At 48.9% G+C, this 19,809-nt stretch overlaps 1 protein-coding gene across 1 annotated transcript in view; it reads left to right on the forward strand.

Moving 5' to 3' along the window:
* The first annotated feature begins 438 nt into the window (after positions 1-438).
* Positions 439-19,809, forward strand: part of LOC149343971 (uncharacterized) — a 92,610-nt gene continuing 73,239 nt past the window's right edge. The window contains exons 1-2 of the mRNA XM_089547116.1: positions 439-608; positions 2,490-2,593. Coding sequence (XP_089403242.1) covers positions 439-608; positions 2,490-2,593 — 274 coding nt within the window. The remainder of the gene's footprint in view (positions 609-2,489; positions 2,594-19,809) is intronic.

The following is a 19,809-nucleotide window of genomic DNA, read 5'->3' on the forward strand; positions in this document are numbered from 1 at the left end:
GTCGGGAAAATATAATTGTATTTGTTACGTCGGGCGCACACCGTTTACAACTGTTCCAATAAGCTACTCTTCGGTCGGAATAATTATAACAGGATAAGGAACTTTCAGGCGCATGGTAATGAAGCGCCAAAGGAAACCGATAAATGACAGCGGTGTTGCACGTCTTCAGCCGATTTTTGCTTTATTCCGCTGTCAGTCCTACGCTCGTGGCCCGGATTTTTTTTTAAACATACATTTTGGCAATGTATTGCAAAGTGATGTGCTGAAGATTTAACTCTAAGCTCCTGGTATTGGTCCCAAGAAGCAAGCAATCTTGTCCTTTGTCTCGAAAATGTCTGACCGCGGGTCCACATGGCAGGAGCCTCTCACTGTGCTTGCCACCAAAGCTCTAATAGGCTCGGGATTGTTCCTTGTTTTCGCGACTTGCGTGCAGGTGCAATGCCCGACGAAGAGAAAAACCTCGTGGGTTCAGCACCCGCCACGCCTGGGTCTACGTCGGCCCAGGCCCAAGCGCCACCTGCACCCAGCCGCTCGCGGGAACATACGACCGAAAGCTCGCGCTCGGGATCATCTGGCAGTTACACCAGGAGGGCATCCGTGTACCGAGAGTGAGGAATTCGCTTAGCACTTTTCTCTCATTGTCACCAGCCCCTCACTCCGCCAGAGTAGAACCTTGCTTAGCTTGCCAAGTCCTAATTCGAGAACTTCTCTGCGCATTTTTGGCCATACCAGACTACTCCCATGAGCGAAGCAACAGTTCCCTCATGAGTCTGAGGTCACGACACAGCTCAAAGGCACTGACTCATGACTCACTGGCTCACAGCTCGCACACAAGTAATGTGTTCATTCAGGTGCTGCGATCTCGTACTAGCCACCTTTCATATACAACCTACACAATATGAAGGGTGCGGGGTTCCACCCTTGCCGTGCGCATGGTTTTCTTTCGAAATATAAGCTTCGTTATGCAAAAAAGGGGCTGACGATTATGTAGACATACAACCACTCGATATCTCCTTTGTTCATTACCCATCAAATAGTAGGGTCGACCCGATAATGTTTGCATGCAGCGATCGGCTTGTTTCTTGGCTTTGTTGGCAACAGGCGGCGAACTCAGTCGGATCAGACTGAACTGCGACTGCCGATAACTAACGACAAGTTTCTCGGTACCACCTGAAGTGAACCGTGAACCATTGATTTGTGAGCGGTGCGGTTCTTCGAGCTGTGTCTTCGTCTGAAAGCCTTATATTCCAAAGAATTGGCCTTCAGTACATCAATATCAATGCTTTCGTGCTAAAAAAGAGAGGCATGTAGCTTAACGATGCAACCGTCCCATGTTGTTTGCAAGCAGCACCGCGTAATGCATCGTTTCCAAATAGTTGCATAGCTGGGAACCTGTTGTAACAAATTCTGTTCGAAAGACTGCAGTGTGAAAGATCTGGCCTTTTGTGGTGGCCGAGGAATATGAAATGCATGTAGTGCGTTATGCCCTTGCAGGGGCTACCATGTCATATTAAGTGCATACGCGCATTCCGGCGAGTTTAAAACTTGGTGCGAGTTTTTAAGCCCGACGTTATCCGCAGTACTTATCACGAAATTGCATACCCACAGTTTAATAAAGCGAACTTCCTTGAGCTGGCCCTTTTGGCAGCATGCATGCGGGCTTTCCATTGAAACATCACATTATTTTTAGACCTTTCAATGTAAATACAGCGTCTGAGCTATTAAATTAGGTTTGCCTTGTAACATCACTCGCGGTTTATATTGCAGTGAAGCTGTTCTACCTGCTCTCCTGCGGATAATCCAGAAGAAGTTAGGAAAACGCTTGTAAGTGACTGCTTCCTGTATACCAGTTTGTTCCGTAACAAATGCATGTTTGAACCAAACTGGAGTTGAGCCAATAAAGGGAGTATGCCATTAAACCCGATTTCGAAAATCTTCGGAGTGCCTTCGAGCCACGCCTATTTGCTAGAAAAGGAAAAAGTTACTTTACGAGCACAAAGCAAACACAAAGCTCTGTACGGGTGTACGAAAGCAGCATCTATTCCACGGCGTCCCGATAATGAGAATAGAAAGTTGTCATAAAGGAAACTTCCTGGAATAAGCCATTCACTGCGCTTAAAGTGGCAGGATATATTTAACACATCCGGTTGGTAATAGTAATTTTATCTTTTCCGTGCATTAATTCTACCCCGTACATATCAGCGCATGAATGCTAGAAAGGTACAGGATGAAACTGAGAGTCGCAAACGTAAAAACTAGAACTTCAATAAACTAGTACGGAAAAGGTGAAATAGATTCATGCATTGCAACATCAATCGCTGGGATTCCAAAGGAATCCGTTAGTTACTTGCCGTCCATTGTGTTACGTATATTATTGTCTACATCATGGGCCGCTAATAAACAAATATATTTTCAGCAGACCATGGCTCTATAGAAGCCAAATTACCGCACAAGTCAGCCGGTTCTTTTGCGAATTGTCATCTTTTCAGCCAGGAAACACGTGACATTGTCATCTTTGTCGCCCTGGTCACTTTGGCCGCCATCTATCTCATCGTCTCTTCCAAGCTCATTCTGGACTATTTGGAGATTCCAGGTGAGGGCGCCTTTTACTTTTTTTCAAAGCGCTGAGTACCTACTCGGTAATTTTTCTTGGCCGTCCAGTTACGCATACAACGTAACAGTCACTGTACTCTGCAGTTCCGAAATTCGCAGCACATAATTGCTGCCAAGAACTTATGCAGTTGTCTTGGTACTTGTCACCTGGGGTCGGAAGTACTGGAATTTCTTCTGTACCCATAGTTTTTAACGCAAATGATTACAGCTGTTATCTTCAGCACTTTAAACCTAACGCCGCCTCGGTACAACGACGGAATTACCTCCGACATTGGGAACAAAACGAATGCCTAAATCAACATATATCCGTTACAATAGCTTTTATGTGCCAGACAAAAAACGTTTCTTCCAGCCGGATTCGAACACAAGCTGGCGCGGAGCTAGTTGCGCGGTTCTCGAACGCCCTTGTCCATTTTGTCAGCACTTCGTGGCATAAACCTAGATTTTTATACTGGGATCAGACTCGCAAGATCATTATTAGCGACAACAATGATACGTTGCAAGTTTTGGGAACGCTTCTAGTCACTGCAGTGATGAACATCATACTGAGGTTCTTATAAAGTAAAGGGGGAAGGATGAGAAAAGTGGGGAATTACGCAGGCCTATATCTGTCTACAACTGTAGGGCGGTCGGAAACGGGGCCGCGTATGGGGTTTCAATAGAACAGAGGAGAAGAGGCGGGTGGTCAGTCGTCCTCACTGCTACCGAAAAGAAGGGGAGTGGATGCATCGTTCGCACCGATGCACAGCCGGAGATGCGCTCAGGAATCTGCGCACGCAGACGCTGAAGGGAGCGCGCACCGCACACGCACGAACTCACGAACGCTTCCGCACAGAACGCAAGGAGCGAGCTCACAGTGAACAGCGCATAGAGTTACGGCGCCCACACACAGCCGTTGGGCACAGAGCAGGCTGGCATAGAGCGCGCGAATGCAGGAGAAAGCGGCGTTGAAGCTGGCTGGCTCTGAAAGCTGCGTATACGAGTAGAAGCTACACGGGTTGCGCCCGCTGGGCGGCACGCGCAAGAACTAGAGTAGCGGGGCTAAGGAGATGGTTTTGCAGTGCCCGCCTAAAGCCGCGATCTAAGTCGACTCGCCCTTGAGTCGATGAGGAGCAGTTTGAGGGCACGAGCAAGTTTTCAGGACGGGCCCTGTGGGTATAGTGCCTCTATTGAGCTAGCCCAGAGAAAAGCCAGTTTGCGGTAGCCCTCCGGAAGTGGAAATCGCTGCTGTGGGCTGGTACGACACTCACACAGAGCTTGTTGCATTGTCTCTGCATCCCCGCAAGATGCGCATGAGACACTAGTGTCACCGCGTAGGCGATTTGCGCGGTCGTTCGTCCACACACACCAATGCGAAGGCATTGTGTCAAGAAGGAATTGTGGTGCCAGGTCGAGGGGAGCGGTTTCGTCGAGCTGTGAGGAGGAGGGGTAGTGAACTCTGCATGCCTTGGAGACGCCGAGTTCGGGAGCAACGCAATCAGCTACCGCTGATTCAGCTGCGGAGATGTCTGAATGAACATTGCCGACACTTATAGCATTCACACAAAGGGGAGAGGGATAAATATAGAGGTATGCGAATATTCGAAAGCTTCAAATGGCAAATCGAATATATTACTCTATTCCCTGAGCGAATAAAATAGAGGATGTTCAAGATAATTCGAAATGGATCCATTAAGCATCTCAGTTCTGGAACAGATTTTTGATAATTCTCACGATATTCGAATGGGGGAGTCGTGGTTCTCCACGACGACTGCTTCAAAAGTACGCTCCACTCCGACGTTGCAGAACATGATCCCGCAATTGGCATGTGCGGTAAGGTGGGTCCAGCTCTCCGAGCAGTTCCATTCATGTGGTGGCCTTTATATTGTTCATGGATGGCCTCCAAGATTAGGCGCCCTGGCAATGCTCAGGCATGTTTAGCAAACCGTTCCGTGTCGCCCGGGCTCAGAGGCCGTGGTTCAAACGTAGCTCTCGCTCCTCTCATTTACTGATGTTCAGCGCGATTTTACTGCCATTGTAACGACATGCCGGTCTTAGAGGTAATTAGTTATAGTTGCGTTGTGCAGCCCCTAGTCGTGAACACTGCTGTGGCTTGTGACAGCTATTAGTACAACTCCATGTGATATACCTCCTCACCGCAGCTCTGCCGCTAGCTTCACACGACTATTCATCTCGTAGGAATATTCTTAAAAATACTCTATTTCATTCTGCTCTATACACTATAGTAATCATATACGACTCGATTGTGAAAAAGCACTGTTCGCAAACCTTCCTCCGGTTCCATCCTCTGTGCGTTGCATGCTTGAGCTGCTAGTTTGTCACTGAGCAGTAAAAGTGCTATAGACGGCTGCTAGAGATTCACAATTCTAGAGGCACCAATGTTATTCAGTATCTGGAATGCCGTGCTACTTGGGCAGTGCAGCAGACAAGAGCTCATCTGATTGGCTACAGTAGAAATACGCGGCCGCGTGTAATCAGGCAAGTATGGCCCCAGGTGGCTGTGCTAGAAAGCGGGTAAACGGCACTGTAAACTACCTGGCCGATAGAGGTTCGAATGCGGCCAGACACACCTGCGCGCTGCCCTAAAATGTGCAGCTGTGGTCCTCTGAAGCATTTCATGCTGGCAGCTACTCTTGGCAGCGAGACAGACCGCAACTTTTTCATGCCGCATTTTTCACCAGCGGATAGGAGGAATTGTCCACTACCATGCGGGGTTGCACTACATGCGATATACCAGAACCGTACGTAAATTACGACGGCATTCACAAAGCTCCGCTTCCAAACGGCAATGTGTGGCAAGTGCACCTAACAGCGGCGGGTGCTTTCATTATGCATTTAGAAAAACAAGAGAACAGGTTGGCTCTTGCGTACTCGGCAGGCGAGACACGATATCCTTGTTAGATGTGCACGAACCACTAAAAAGCTTGTACGCGAAGAGGCATTAGTGAAATCGCATTTGCACTCCAGGCAATTCATACACTTCGTAACTGAACAGTGCAGTGTGACGTTTCTTGTGCATTCACGGAAGGGCATCTTGAATGAACTGATGCCAGTTGAGCCCTCCTGAAAGCTAATTTCGTACTCGCCGTTCATGCCTAGCAGTGTTTTGTAATATAAATGAGAACAAATCGTTTCAGCTAGATATGTAAAACTGAGGTAGATGCATACTGAGCCAGTTACTTTCCCAAAGGAGCCCAACTTATTAGAGCAGCAGGCATGTTCCAAGTTCCCTACCAAAATGTGATGATTTAAATTCACTGCGATACGAACAATAAAAGTGTTTTAAATATTGCTGCTACGCTTGCAATCATAAAAAAATCAGCACGTGTCCGTTACTGGGAATCTAATGATCGGAACATCAGTCATTGACATCGTCCATTCCTTCAAAAGTCTTGGGGTCATATTCGAGGAGCATTTATCTTGGAATTCACATGTCGACATGGTGGCTAACAAAATTGCCAAAGTAGTTGGAGTACTAACCAAATTACGTTCCTTTTTTTACCGCGCAGAATAAAATTAGTTATTTATAACTCACTCATCCTTTCGCACATTAGCTATTGCCATCTGATTTGGGGGACTACCACTGCCACTAACATGAACAAGCTATTGTTGCTCCAGAAAAAGTCAGTGCGCGTCATTTCGGACTCCTCATATGATGCTCATACAGAACCCCTCTTTGAAAATCTGAAAATCCGTCCAGTTCACTTTCTGTATAATGACACATTACTCAACCGATACTTTAAAACAAGAAACCAAGGAAATAATTTTATTGCAACATTATCGAACCTCATGAGAAATGATAATGTTTATGAAACACGTCACCATGAAACCTGGCACATTCCATCAGTGCGTACCAACTATGGAACTCAGTCGTTGCGCGTGAGATTGCCGTCCCTATTGAATATTCGCAATCCATAAAAAAAAAAATTCAGTTAGCTAAAAGCAAACCTAGAAGAAAGTCTACGTCTTTTCCTACATATTTTAAACTTTGATCAACGTGTCACTTTCTCTTGTTTTTCCTAACGTTCTTATTGCTCGCTTTGTTACCCTGTACTCACCAGTGCTTTCGTGCTTTCGTCCTCTGTTTGTTTTGCTTAGCTATTATTCATGTATCTGCCTTGTATCATTACCGAGAATGTTTTTACTAGTACATTGTGAACTGTTCGTCTTATTAATAACAGAATTGTTCATTTAGTTTTCAGTCATGACTTTTTTATGTTCTGAATTACAAATTTGCAACTGACGATGCCAAATATCATTTCTATATGTCCGTACGCACATGAATTGTTAAGGGGCACAGACCCCGTCAAGCTGTCTTCTTCAGCTTTTTGTCTGTGCTCCAGACCTCTGTAAAGATGTCGAATAAAGATGAATGAATGAATGAATGAATGAATGTGTGCGCATTTGGTATTAGTGTCCTACCTAGTGGACTGTTTAGCAGAAGCACATGCCGTGACACAAATGCAGGTTGTTGTTTTTTTTCATTGATCAAAAGATTTACACATTAAGGTGCAAACTTTGCATTGCATTGGCATACGTGTGCTAAAGCCACTTGATAGAATTCGCTGTCGATCAGGTTAAAGAAATGCCTACGTCCACCTCCCCCACATCGCTTTCCAGCTTCCATGAAAGGAAGCACTGACTGCCATAAAAACATTGACTGCCATGTTGTATTCGCAGGGCGAGTTTGTCTGCGGCTGCGTTCCAGAACTGTTGTTTTCTTCTATAGCCTACCGAGCGGGAAACACGTCCCTTAGACTGCTAGCGGCCGATTAATATCGTACCAGCGCGATGAAAGAAGGTCTGCCCGAACGTTGAAGTAGTACATTGCGCCGGGGCGAGCCGAGGCTCGGGTACGAGTTGATACAAAATGGATGCCGACTACCGGGGCATGGCGGAAGTTGAAACCGGAAAAGAAAAACGTGGGTGCGGAAAGAAGGCAGCGACGTTGTTTAATAATCAGGGATAGTCAAAAAAGCATCAGCAACCATGTGTATGTAGCATACGATGCCTTATCCTTAACCAGCGTATGCCTTAACCTAGGCATACGCTGGCTGTTCTTTGTTCACATGTATTTTTTTTATTAATCTTCACTTTTGTTGTAACCGCTGGCTTCACGATTTCGAACTACCCTGCAGACCGTGGAGGTATCCTTGAAAAGCTGGTTTCAGAGATTGTTTCATTGCAAACTTAATTGCTTACTCTTTGGGCCCTACCAAAGAAGGTGCATTTGTAGTTACCATGAGACGGTTTGCGCACCGCGAGAAAACCTTGAACTGATTTTAGCTCTTTCGCGCTGTCGTGCAACGCGCATAACATCCACTCGACTGGTTTCACACTTCGTCTTTATTTTTTAGCGCATATGAAATGATCTATGCCAATTTGCTACTTTGAGCGGAACTCTTCTTTTTTTGCACCACTCTCCGTTTCACACAGAACTAATTTTTTTGCTGTACGTACAGTCGGTGACAAAAGTCTCTGGACCACGTGTTCCTCAAACGAAACCGATAACTCTGCTATTAGCTGACTGCTGGAGACCACGCTTATGCAGATAAAAGTCAAAATTTTCTCCTTTCTTCTCGACAAGTGTGGTCTGTAGCCGCCGCCTAATAGTACAGCTATCGGCTTCGTTTGAGGAACACGTGGTCCAGAGACTTTCGTCCCCGACTGTACACAGTTTTATACGGCGCAGCCGTTAATACCTCTAAACACGAATACACCTATATGGGAGTAAAAAAGGGTGTAAAGTTATCCTCTAGCACACACCCTTCACAAGGGAGTGCGCTAGAGGATAACTTTACTCCCTTTTTTACTCCCTTCTGTTTGAGTGTAGGAGCGTTCCCTGAGCCGCCGCCTAAGTGAAGCCCATTGTAGTGCTTCTTCCTTGCTTTGGCTTGGTGTCCCAGTAGATCAGCGCCAATCAAAGGCAATCCAATAGAGGGAGACAAGAGAAGCAAGAGAAAAAAAAAGAAAGAAGGAGAAGAGAAAGAAGACGAACAAAGGAAAGAAAATGAAGAGACGCCGTCGGGGAGAAAGGAATGTACAGCTGCAGCCAAAATATTACGGGGTTTCAAATGTCTCATGTCTTCAGTAGATAAGCTATTGTCGTTTATTGGGTTCATGCGAGAGCGCAACAGCAGCATGTGCTGCGATATGGTCTTCATAACTTTCGTTAAGTAAGGTGTGACAAGAGTTTGATCGCCGAAGCGTGCTCTCTAATATCATGGGTCGGGCACAATATGATGGCTCTCGCTTAATGCTTTTAGCTAAGCCGTAGCTTAGTTTAGTCACGTACTTATTTTGCATTATTTTCTTTCCCGTTCGCAAAACCACGAGTTTATGGCAGATTTTGCTTCGTCTTCTAGCAGTAGGCGTATCTTTAGGCATCTTACTGGGTATTGTAGGCCCCGTTCTCTTTTTTCAAGCAGAGTGGGACCAACATTTTCTGATCCCTGGCTAGAAGTGAACGTGCCTTAAATAGGAAAAAACGTAGCGAACCAAGACCCTTGGGGCTCAGCGGGACTGCATGCGGCGGTGGCAGAGCGACTAGGGGCGCCGCAGTGACCAGGCCCAGCTTGTGATTGGGCATTCCCACCTCTTGTAGTTTTCGTAACAGTTTACGTCACAGGCAAGTGAGACAGAGAATGAACATTTATTATGCAAAAGGAGAGCGGAGCGGATTAAAGGTGGGGTCCTCAGTCCAGTATTCTAGTGGCTTCCGGCGACGCTTTGGCGAAACCAAAATGAAAAAATTGGAAAAGACGTCCCTAAAAGTTGCTGTAAGATTGCTCATCATGTTACGCGCCGAGCAGAGTAAACCGAAAGGGTTACTTGTATTGCTTACTATGATATCCCGCGTTCGATCGTCTACTCTCATGTCTTTCTTCTGATCTCTAAGGGGCAATGAGCTATAACGGAGGAAGAACTGCCCTAAGAAAAATTTTTGTCTGGGAAGATAGTTGTGCACATTGCAGCAAAACAAACTTTCTCGGTTTTGGTTCAAGGACCTCTCTACAAATGAATAGACCCTCTGGTGGCATTATGTTAACTTGCCTCTGTAGCTGGAGAGAAAAATTTACCACGTGACTAAACACACACTTTTGTTCTCCCCTTAGGAGCCAAGGATCTGTCAAACGTGACTGCTGGTGGTAAGGTCTATCTTCGTATATGCGGCGTGCGTCTATTCTGAGAAAGTCGTTACTTCATGTATTTTTAAACCACCCGGCACTGGCATTTTCGATAGCCCAAATATTTCGAGCAAAGTGTCTTATACGGTTTTTTTATTGGCAAACCTAATAGCATCACGGAGCAATAAATTCATGCTGCACAAAATAACAAATTCCTTTCGTTTACGCTGGCGCATTGTGTGTTCGATATAAAAATCTTGCGAGGGCACGAAGGACAGCAGTTATAAAGAAATACAAGTCCGGCAAAATCCATCGCTTTTCGTTATAGCGCATGCGCTCCCGTGTACAATGGAGATCGGAAAGGAGCGGTCCCTGAAGGAGATAGGAATCACATGTCCAAAACAGATCGATACATTCCATTTGATTAATTGTTCTGCAGTAAACGGATGAGAACATTGTACTACAAAGACATGAAATTGCGCTCAAACTTTTCCTTGGGACATGGATGAAATGCCTATATGAAGTGTTTTGAAATCTCTACCCCCTTTTGTGAAAGTGTTAAATAAACTGAGCAATGACTGCGTTCTCCGGCTACGCCACTCGTACTCTCGAAGTTTGAGTGTTTCGCTCCACACTTCGAGATTACGGAGAAGCAAGTGCAGCAAGTTCAAAGAACTAAACTGGCGCTAACGAAGCAAGCTGCTACTCTTGAAAATAGATTTAATGAGAGTTGTGGTAACGCAAAATTCGTATTACGTGCTACAAGTCAATGTGGTATGAGCGTCGAGTGGAACGCAATTAGGCCGCTGAAATGACAGCACAGAAAGATAAAATTTATATGAGACGGAATATTCTTTACTGCAATTAATTTCTGCTTGATGGCCCGAAGTCTGTTGCGTGCAATTGTTAATATTGTCACCGACAAACACAGCTGAAAAGCGGGAAGCACAGCGTTTCCTAGGACAAAGCCCGCCGAACCGCCGAGCTCATGCAGAACGAAGACGACGCTCGGCCACGCGCTGGGAGCCAAGGTTCGGCCACCAGGTGGCGCCGGCAGAGTGCCAGCAGTGTGGCATTGCCCCCCTCTTTCAAGAGGCATCGACCCGATGCCGCACGGGCGGAAAGTGAACGGCGCGAGTGTCTGCGTGAAAAGGGGCTAACAGGAGTAATAAGGCTTCAGTCGCGCCACGTGGACTACTCGGACGTCAGTTGTCGTGAGGACCGGACAGTTCCTTGAGGGAGCACCGTGTAGGTCACCGCGCTTAGGCGGCGTAACACCTGGTAGGGACAAAAGTAACGGCGAAGAAGCTTCTCAGAGCGCCCGCGCAAGCGGATCGGGCTCCACACCCAGACTTGGTCACCGGGTGTGTAAATCACTTCCCTGCGGCGGAGGTTGTAACGCACGGCGTCGCGTTGCTGTTGGTGCCGGATTCGCTGTCGAGCAACATGGCGAGCGGCTTCGGCGTCACGAGGAAATTGGTTCGCTACGAAAGAAGAGGGTGCAGGATCCGGAAGCAGCACGGCGTCCAGCATGGCCAAGGCTTCGCGACGGTGCACCAAATGGAACGGAGTGAAGCGTGTCGTTTCGTGTAGAGCAGTGTTGTAAGCGAACGTAATATAAGGTAGCATCCGGTCGCAGTTCCCATGGTCATCGTATACATACATCGAAATCATGTCGGCAATTGTCTTGTTAAGCCGCTCAGTCAGTCCGTTCGTTTGCGGATGGTAAGCTGTAGTCCTTCGATGGCTGGTGCCACTGAGTCGAAGTACCTCGCTCGTAAGTGCCGACGTGAACGCGGTGCCCCTGTCAGTTAATACGACTGTAGGGGCTCCGTGACGAAGCACAATGTTGTGAATGAAGAAATGTGCAACTTCGGCTGCGGTACCACGGGGAAGGGCCTTGGTCTCACAGTAGCGGCTAAGATAGTCAGTGGCAACAGCAATACAGGGTCTGTTCTGGAAGTAGTAGGACTGGTTTTTTCCTGGGCGAACAGGCGGACGAGAGGTGGTCTGCGCGTGCAGGATCGTTGAAGGGGGATATTGGGAATGCTGGGGAAAATCGGCAGTCGGCTCTCGGCCGTTGAAGAGAGGAGGTCGCTTCTACTGTGAACCCCTGTCGAAACGTCTCGTCACGCAGAATCATCGAGCGTTTACTCGATCAGCGATACGCGATCAAATTTTGAGTAAATCTTGGTAAAACGGGCAAAGAGACTCACAACATGATTAAGGAAGCCTACGGTGACGCTTCCATGGGTAGATCAGGTGGATTTTGAGTGGCACAAGCTGTTCCGAGAAGGTAAGGAAAGAGTGGAGGAAGACGACCGTTCCAGACGCCTTTCGACCAGCAAGACCAACGAAAATGTGTATCGAGTGAAACATTTACCTAACAGTGATCGTAGAATCAATATCAGAATGATTGCTGATGACTTTAGCATTCCTCAAACCCAAGTTTTTGAGATTGTGACAGAAAACTTGTACATGAGGAAAGCGTGGGCGAAGTTGGTGCCGGGAGTGTTGTCAGAGGAGGAAAAGGCCAACCGGTAGGATCATCTTCATCATGTGAATGAGGACCCCGATTTTTTGCCCAGCACAAGGCAGCAACGCTTCCTCAGACCCCTTACAGCCTCGACTTGGCCCCGCCAGACTTTTTTCTATTCCCGAGAATAAAATCGACGCTCAAGGGGGAACATCACGGATCGGCAGAGGTGGTTCAACAGGCCGTGACGAGGGAGCTAAACAGCATTCCGGTCCAGGCGTTCCTGGAGGCGTACGAAAACTGTAAAACTCATTGGCAGCGGCGTGTAGGTGCGGAAGGGTGTACCTTGAAAAATTGTAATCGTTTGTACTATTCTCTTGAATAAATTTTGTTTAAAATAATGAGTTCTACTACTTTCAGAACAGACCATGTATACCGGTTACCCATGGAAGACGCTGGAAATGGGCTGAGTAAGTCCATGCCGACCTGTTGAAATGGGAGGCACGGGGGATCAATCGGCTGCAGGAGCCCGGCTGGTTTAGTCGGCGGCGTCTTCCGGCGCTGGCACTCACGACAGCTTCGGACGTAGCGGTGGACAACCGCAGCAAGCCTGGGCCAGTAGTGCTTGTGACGTATGCGCGCCAACGTGCGGGAAAACCCGAGCTGGCCCGAAGGAAGGTCGTCGTGGCACGCACGCAGAACTTCGTCACGAAGCGCTGTAGGTACGGCAAGCAGATAGGCAGTGTCCGCTGGGCCGTAATTCTTTTTATAGAGGACACCATCGCGCAAGCAAAACGATGACAGCCCGCGCTTGAAGATTCGAGGAGGAGATGGAGCGGTTCCTTCGAGATAATCGATGAGAGGAAGCCGTTCGGCGTCGGCCCTCTGTTGGCGGGCAAGGGTGGACGCGGTGACAGCACCGAGAAAAGCGGAATCGTCGTTGGACTCGCCTGTGGGGCAGGGAATAGGAGCGCGGGATAGACAGTCAGCATCGCTGTGTTTCTGGCCGGACTTGTACACGATGGTGACATAAAATTCTTGTAGCCGAAGGCTCCATCGAGCAAGCCGCCCCGAGGGATCTTTCAGATTCGCCAGACAACACAGTGAATGATGATCGCTCACAACACGAAATGGGCGGCCATACAGGTACGGACGAAATTTCGTAATGGCCCACAGCACAGCCAGACATTCCTTCTCCGTGGTGAAATAGTTGACTTCGGAACGGGACAAAGTGCGACTGGCGTAAGCAATCACGCGTTCTAGACCATCCTGCCACTGAACAAGGACCGCACCCAGACCAACGTTACTGGCATCAGTATATAGTTCCGTGTCGGCTTCCTCGTCGAATTGGCCAAGCACAGGCGTACATTGGAGACGGGACTTGAGTTCCGTGAAGGCTCTTTCCTGGTCCTGCCCCCATAAGAAGGGTTCAGCGTCTTTCGTCAGGCTGGTCAGAGGCTCAGCTAGCTTGGAGAAATTATGAACGAACCGGCGATAGTACGCGCAGAGGCCCAAGAAACGACGTAGGCTCCGTTTGTCTGTGGGCTTGGGGAAGGCAGCTACGGCGGCCGTCTTTTCGGGGTCTGGACTAACGCCTCGAGCGCTGACAATCGAGCGCTGACCAAGAAACTTCAGCTGATGAAACGCGAAGTGACATTTCTCTGGCTTAAGAGAGAGACCAGCGGAACATGTGGCCTCGAAAACAGCACGCAAACGTTTCAGGTGCTCATCGAACGTGTCGGAGAAGATCACGACATCGTCGAGATATACGAGGCACGACTGCCACTTCAGTCCAGATAGCACGGTGTCCATCATTCGTTGGAATGTGGCAGGGGCCGAGCACAAGCCAAAAGGGAGCACCTTGAACTCGTATAAACCGTCAGGGGTAATAAAGGCGGTCTTCGCTCGGTCGCGTTCGTCGACCTCTATTTGCCAATACCCACTACGGAGGTCAAGAGACGAAAAATAGGTGGCATGGCGCAGGCGGTCTAGAGAGTCATCAATGTGTGGCAGAGGGTACACATCCTTTTTCGTGACGTTACTGAGGCGCCTGTAATCCACGCAGAACCTGAGGGTGCCATCTTTCTTCGTGACGAGGACAACAGGTGATGCCCAGGGGCTCGTCGACGGTTGTATGACGTCGTCCTGGAGCATTTGTGTAACTTGGCGGCGGATGGCGTCACGTTTTTTTGAAGATACCCGATAAGGGCGCTGACATATTGGTCTTTGGTCGGCAGCAACGATAATTCGGTGCTTTGTAAGCGGCGTCTGTCGCACCTTGGAAGTTGACGCAAAAAAATCGTGCAAGGAATAGATGAGGTTTTCTACGCAGCGTTTCTGACTGGCCAAGAGGTGCGGGTTGACGTTGGTCGGGATGGCTGTAGCTGTCGCCTCGTCGTGGTCTGACGTCGTGGACAAAGAGCACTGCCTGGTATACTCTCCGAGGTCGTCAAAATAAGCGACGACCTCTGTTTTCGTGAGATGTTGCGGTTCACGGGTAAAGTTCGTAACTAAGATGTCGGTGCGACCGTTGGTAAGGTCTACTAGGCCTCGAGCTACACAAACTTGCCGAGCGAGTAGCAGCGACATGTTCGCTTCAGCGATGCCAAGGGTGCCGATGCTGCCATTACACTCGACTGTGACGAACTTGCTGGCTCGCGGAGGGATCGTTACATGGTCGTCACATAGGCGCAACATTACTCTGCAGGGCTCGCTGTGGGTGTCAACGGCTCGCTGCGCGGAAAGATACCATAAGTTCCCGAAGGCCGATGACCGCACCATACTCTTGAACAAAATCCATGCCCAGAATGAGGTCTTTAGAACAGTCACGTAAGACGGCAAAGGCGCCAGTGAAAGTAAGACCTCAGATCTGGATGCGGCAGGTGCAGGCGCCGATCGGCGTCACTGCGTGGCCACTGGCGGTGCGAATCACGGGTCCACACCAAGGCGTCAGAACCTTACGGAGAGTCGTGGCGAGTTGACTGCTCATCACAGAAAAATCAGCGCCGGTATCGACGAGTGCGGTCACTTGATAATTGTCGGCGGTTACAAAAATGTCAGATGAAAACTAATCGTTCGCAGCACGTCGGTGAGGTCGTCGGAGAGGTCGTCGGATCGGGTCGCCACCCCCCGGGCAGTCGCGTCGAATCGTCGGGTGGAGGCTGTTGACTCTGTACAGTGGCGGCGGCCCTACCCCCGGAGGACGCCGTCTTCAGTTTTCCCGGCTAGGGGACGTGCGTCTGAACTGACCAGAGGTTGAGGGCCGACTGGGGGAAGTAAAGCGCCTCGGGGATGGCGATCGCGATTGGCGCTGCAGCGAGGCCGTCGGGGGCAGCACGTGAGCGGCGAGGTACTCGTCGATGTCCTGCGGCCTTTCACCATAGCGAGGTCGAGGCGCGTCGGGCGGGAATCCTATCAAACCCATACGCTGGTACGGGCAATGCCGCAGAATATGGCCAGGCTCCCCGCAGTGCTAGCAGAGCGGGCGATCGTTGGGCGTGCGCCACACGTGCGCTTTGCTGATAGGAGGGCGCAGGTTCTGCTGCTGCTCGACGAGACGCAGGTAACGGTGGCATGGTCGAGGTCCGGCAACGGGGCGAAACTCTCGCGGCATGGGGGCAGGTCGGCGCAGGGCATCGCTGTAGGACATGACGTGTGGCTCCGGCAGGGGTGCTGGTGGTGGCTGCACCGCTCGCTGGATTTCGTCACGGATGACGTCCCCTGTAGAAGGTTTGCTTGCCGACGGAGCATCCATGCGGAGGTGTCGCAGTTCTTCGCGGACAATGCTCCGTACAAGCTCTCGCAGTGCCTCATCCCCGGGGCCTGGCAAGGGCGCGAAGTATTGAGTGGCCGCTACATTTGCCTGACGGCCGTATTGGGCGTTCCGTTCCAGCAACGAACGTTCCATGCTCGTAGCTTCCTTGGCGAAGGCGGCGACGGTTAACGGAGGGTCGCGCATGAGGCCAGCAAACAGCTGCTCCTTCACCCCACGCATAAGGTGCCGCACCTTTGTAGCTTCTGGCATGGTAGGATCGGCCCGATTGAAGACGCGTGTCATGTCCTCTATAAACATGGCCACGCTCTCGTTTGACTGCTGTGACCTGGAGCGAAGGGCAATTTCAGCGTTTTCCTTCCGTTGGCTCGAGCTGAATGTGGCGAGCAACTCACGGCGAAAAGCTGCCCAGTTGGAAAACGGCGCCTCGTGGTTCTCAAACCACGTTTTCGCCGATTCGAGCAGTGCGAAATATACATTCAGAAGCTTCCGCTCGTCGTCCCACTGGTTGAATGTGGCCACACGGTCAAAACTGGCCAACCAGTCTTCTACATCCTCAAACCGGTCGCCGTGGAAGGATGGTGGCGGCCGAGGTGCGAGAAGGACGCGCGCGGGGCACTGCCGTAGGAATGACCTGTCTGGCTGCCAGTGGTGGACGTCATAGCTCTCACAGGCCTTGTCCATAGCTTAAACTCGGGTTCAAGGCCTCGCAGGCGACGGCTCGTTTTGTGGACGGGTGTGGCGTCCGCGGGTCGGGGAGAAGGCTTACGCCTGTCGTCGGGGTCAGCGTACATGGGATGGTAACCAGCACGGCTCCACCAAATGTCACCGTCAAACACAGCCGAAAAGCGGGAAGCACAGCGTTTCCTAGGACGAAGCCCGCCGAACCGCCGAGCTCATGCAGAACGAAGACGACGCTCGGCCACGCGCTGGGAGCCAAGGTTCGGCCACCAGGTGGCGCCGGCAGAGTGCCAGCAGTGTGGCAATATGCTCTGCGTGTATTGCTTCTCCAGCGGAAATACAGAAGATTAGTTAACAGATATTGCTGCCACTTATTTTGATTTTACGGTACAAGATTACAATGTTACACTGAAGCCTGTTAACATCCAACGCACGCCTAGATTTTAATTTTTCTTAATGAAAATTACGGTGGCAATATCGAACGTGACAAATGCGTATTTGAAATTCAATCTCATTGAGTTGCCATTCCCGCGTTGTCCATTTATAAAATGCCGACTCTTCGCCTGGTATCGTCACCGAAATCACACTAACTTCTTTGTCGAAAAATGCAAAATGTGTTTACATTTGCTGTGCCCCGTCAAAGTGACTGGTCAGTGCACTTCGCTGCTAAGCCCGAGTACGCGAGTTGGATTCCGGGCACGGTGGCCGCGTATCGCTGGAATTGAATGGAAAAGCGCCCGTATACGGTGCGGTAGATGTGAGTGCGCATTAAAAAATTACTACCGCGTCCCTCATAGCCTATGTCGGTTTGGGCTATTAAACGTCATAAACAAACCAATCATATTTGCTGAAAAAAAAATTCCAGGGACGCCAGTTTCCCAATTTCCAACGCGGGAAGGTCAAGGTTTCGAGGGGCATTTTTCACCTTCGTCATTTCGAACAAGGTTGCTGAAGCAAGAAATTTGGAAGCTGAGCTCGCCTTCGAAGTTGGCTCTCTTCAATCTCGCAGTATAAACTTATTCCCTAAAATCAGGCATTGGGAAATTCGTGGGTAACTTTTTGTTCACTAATGTACCTTAATGCAGTTCTGTCTCGTTCATTAAGGCCTGATTTATTGTATAACCCTGCTGCAGAGCCTGAACCGACGTATCTCTCACGGTTCCTAAACAATGAACCAGCAAAATTAAAAAAAAATTCCCGTTATCCGGCAAGATAAATGGCTCCAGTGCGCATTTCTAATTCCTGCTACCGTCAGAACACAGAGAAAGAAACTGAGCTCGGCTACTAGAAAATGGTTGAACTATGCTACAGCTTTGTTCAAACATTTTGGGAATGCCCGGATGTCGGATCAGTCCTTTACGGGCTGATCCAAACATACCTCCTGCCCCTTCTTAATAAATATTTTTTACCACCACCTCCATTTTCTCCTTCTTGTTTTAATTTTCTCCTTTCTTTCTCTTCCTCCAATTCTGTTTCTAGGCTTAGAGCCTGATTTTTTTTAACTTCTGCTATCTTCTTGTTACTCTTCATCTTTCTTTTTCGTCCTTGTTTTTCTTTCTTTTCGCTTGGCATAGCCTGCTGTAGGTTAACGCGCAAGCCGATCGGCCCGAAGCCAAAGCAAGCCATATAATAGCGAGGCCAAGTAAAAACTCTGGGGGGACACTTAAGCTTTAGTTAACGAATATTTAGAGTAGAATCCCAGTAACGGCCTTGCTATGAAACGAAGAGGCGGAATGTTCACTGCGGGCAACATAACCGACAGTCAAAGTTCGCTGCGAAAAGCTCCGAGGCTAAAAAACGTAACGTAGCGCAACGCTCGCTTTAGAGGATGAAGAGGCTAAGACGGGAAAGAGAAAATGTCTGGCTGCCTACAGCGCTGCCTAGAATAAATTTGTACATAAACCCATCCCATACGCACCAAAAATTTAGGGGGGCACTTTGTAGACCTAAAGTGCGGTGAGGCGAAAGCCTTAAGCGCGGTGTTGCTGCTTGTGTCAGTGATATGTGGTTAAGATGTTAAGCTTCGCCTCTCAGAGCTGAACTCGACAGCGTCTTGCAACGCTGCCAGGGAGTCCATAGGACGCCATCGCCCGTTCGGTTCTACGCCTTGCTCGTCGGTAAATGGGTTTTTGAGGAAAGGAAGTGTATCTCTCATATCTCGGTGGACACCTAAACCTCGCCGTAACGGGATGGGAGGAAGATGGGAGTGACCCGTATTCACTAGACGCGCCTTTGTTCATTCCAAACCATCGAGCTGGCATGGCGGAGTGGTAGCGTGCTCGTCTCGCACTCCGGAGGCCGGGGTTCGATTCCCGAGCTCTGCCAATTTCCGACTCGGTGACTATAAAGGTTAATTAAGCTAATTGGTTAATTAAGCAATTGACTAAACTCAGTTCCACTTACTTGGAGCATCACTATACCATCCATTTAATTGGTTGCATGGTTAGTTGAGTTGCCCTCATGTAATGTCCCGAAAGGGACCTTTGAGGAATAATAAATAAATAAAAGTAGCCAAAGTACAATTGGACCCGTTTGAAATTCGCGCACTGTGACGTCACGACCGTTTCAACCAACTGAAAAACGTGACATTTCGGTCGACAACTCCTGCTTACAACGATGAGGCATTAAAGGCGTCCGCCTTAATATTTGATGGAAATGCGTTAGAAACCGTCCTGGATCCGGTGGACCTTCGTCGCAGCCGGCGCGTAGCTACTTTGCCACCTCTGCCGCTGTCGCGCCCGCTGAAAGTAACGTCCCTCGCCCGTCTTCAGTCTCGACATGCCCTACGCGGCCTTTGCGCGGAGTGACAAAAATCAGCTGTGGTTTAACTAATTGAATTATTTGAGCTGAAACTGCTTTCTTATGTGTTTAACGATTTCAAACATCATCCCACTAAATATGTTCAATTAAACTCTAGTAGTGACGCGCCTTATAAATTATGACACGTCAGTTACAGAGTACCACTCGTAAGGACTAACTATGGAACCGGAATGCTTTCATATTTAATTCCCAGTCTTCTAAATAAACATACACAGGCCATAGAAATTATTCAGAAATCTGTTTCCCAAAAGTCTTTCAATAGAAATGCTAAAGCTTACCTCCTTTCTCGCCCGAATGATTAAAGGGTTGTTCACGCAGAA

This window comes from Amblyomma mixtum, chromosome 5 (assembly GCF_055824585.1).
Source record: "Amblyomma mixtum isolate Tamu chromosome 5, ASM5582458v1, whole genome shotgun sequence".
Classification (NCBI taxonomy): Eukaryota; Metazoa; Arthropoda; class Arachnida; order Ixodida; family Ixodidae; genus Amblyomma; species Amblyomma mixtum.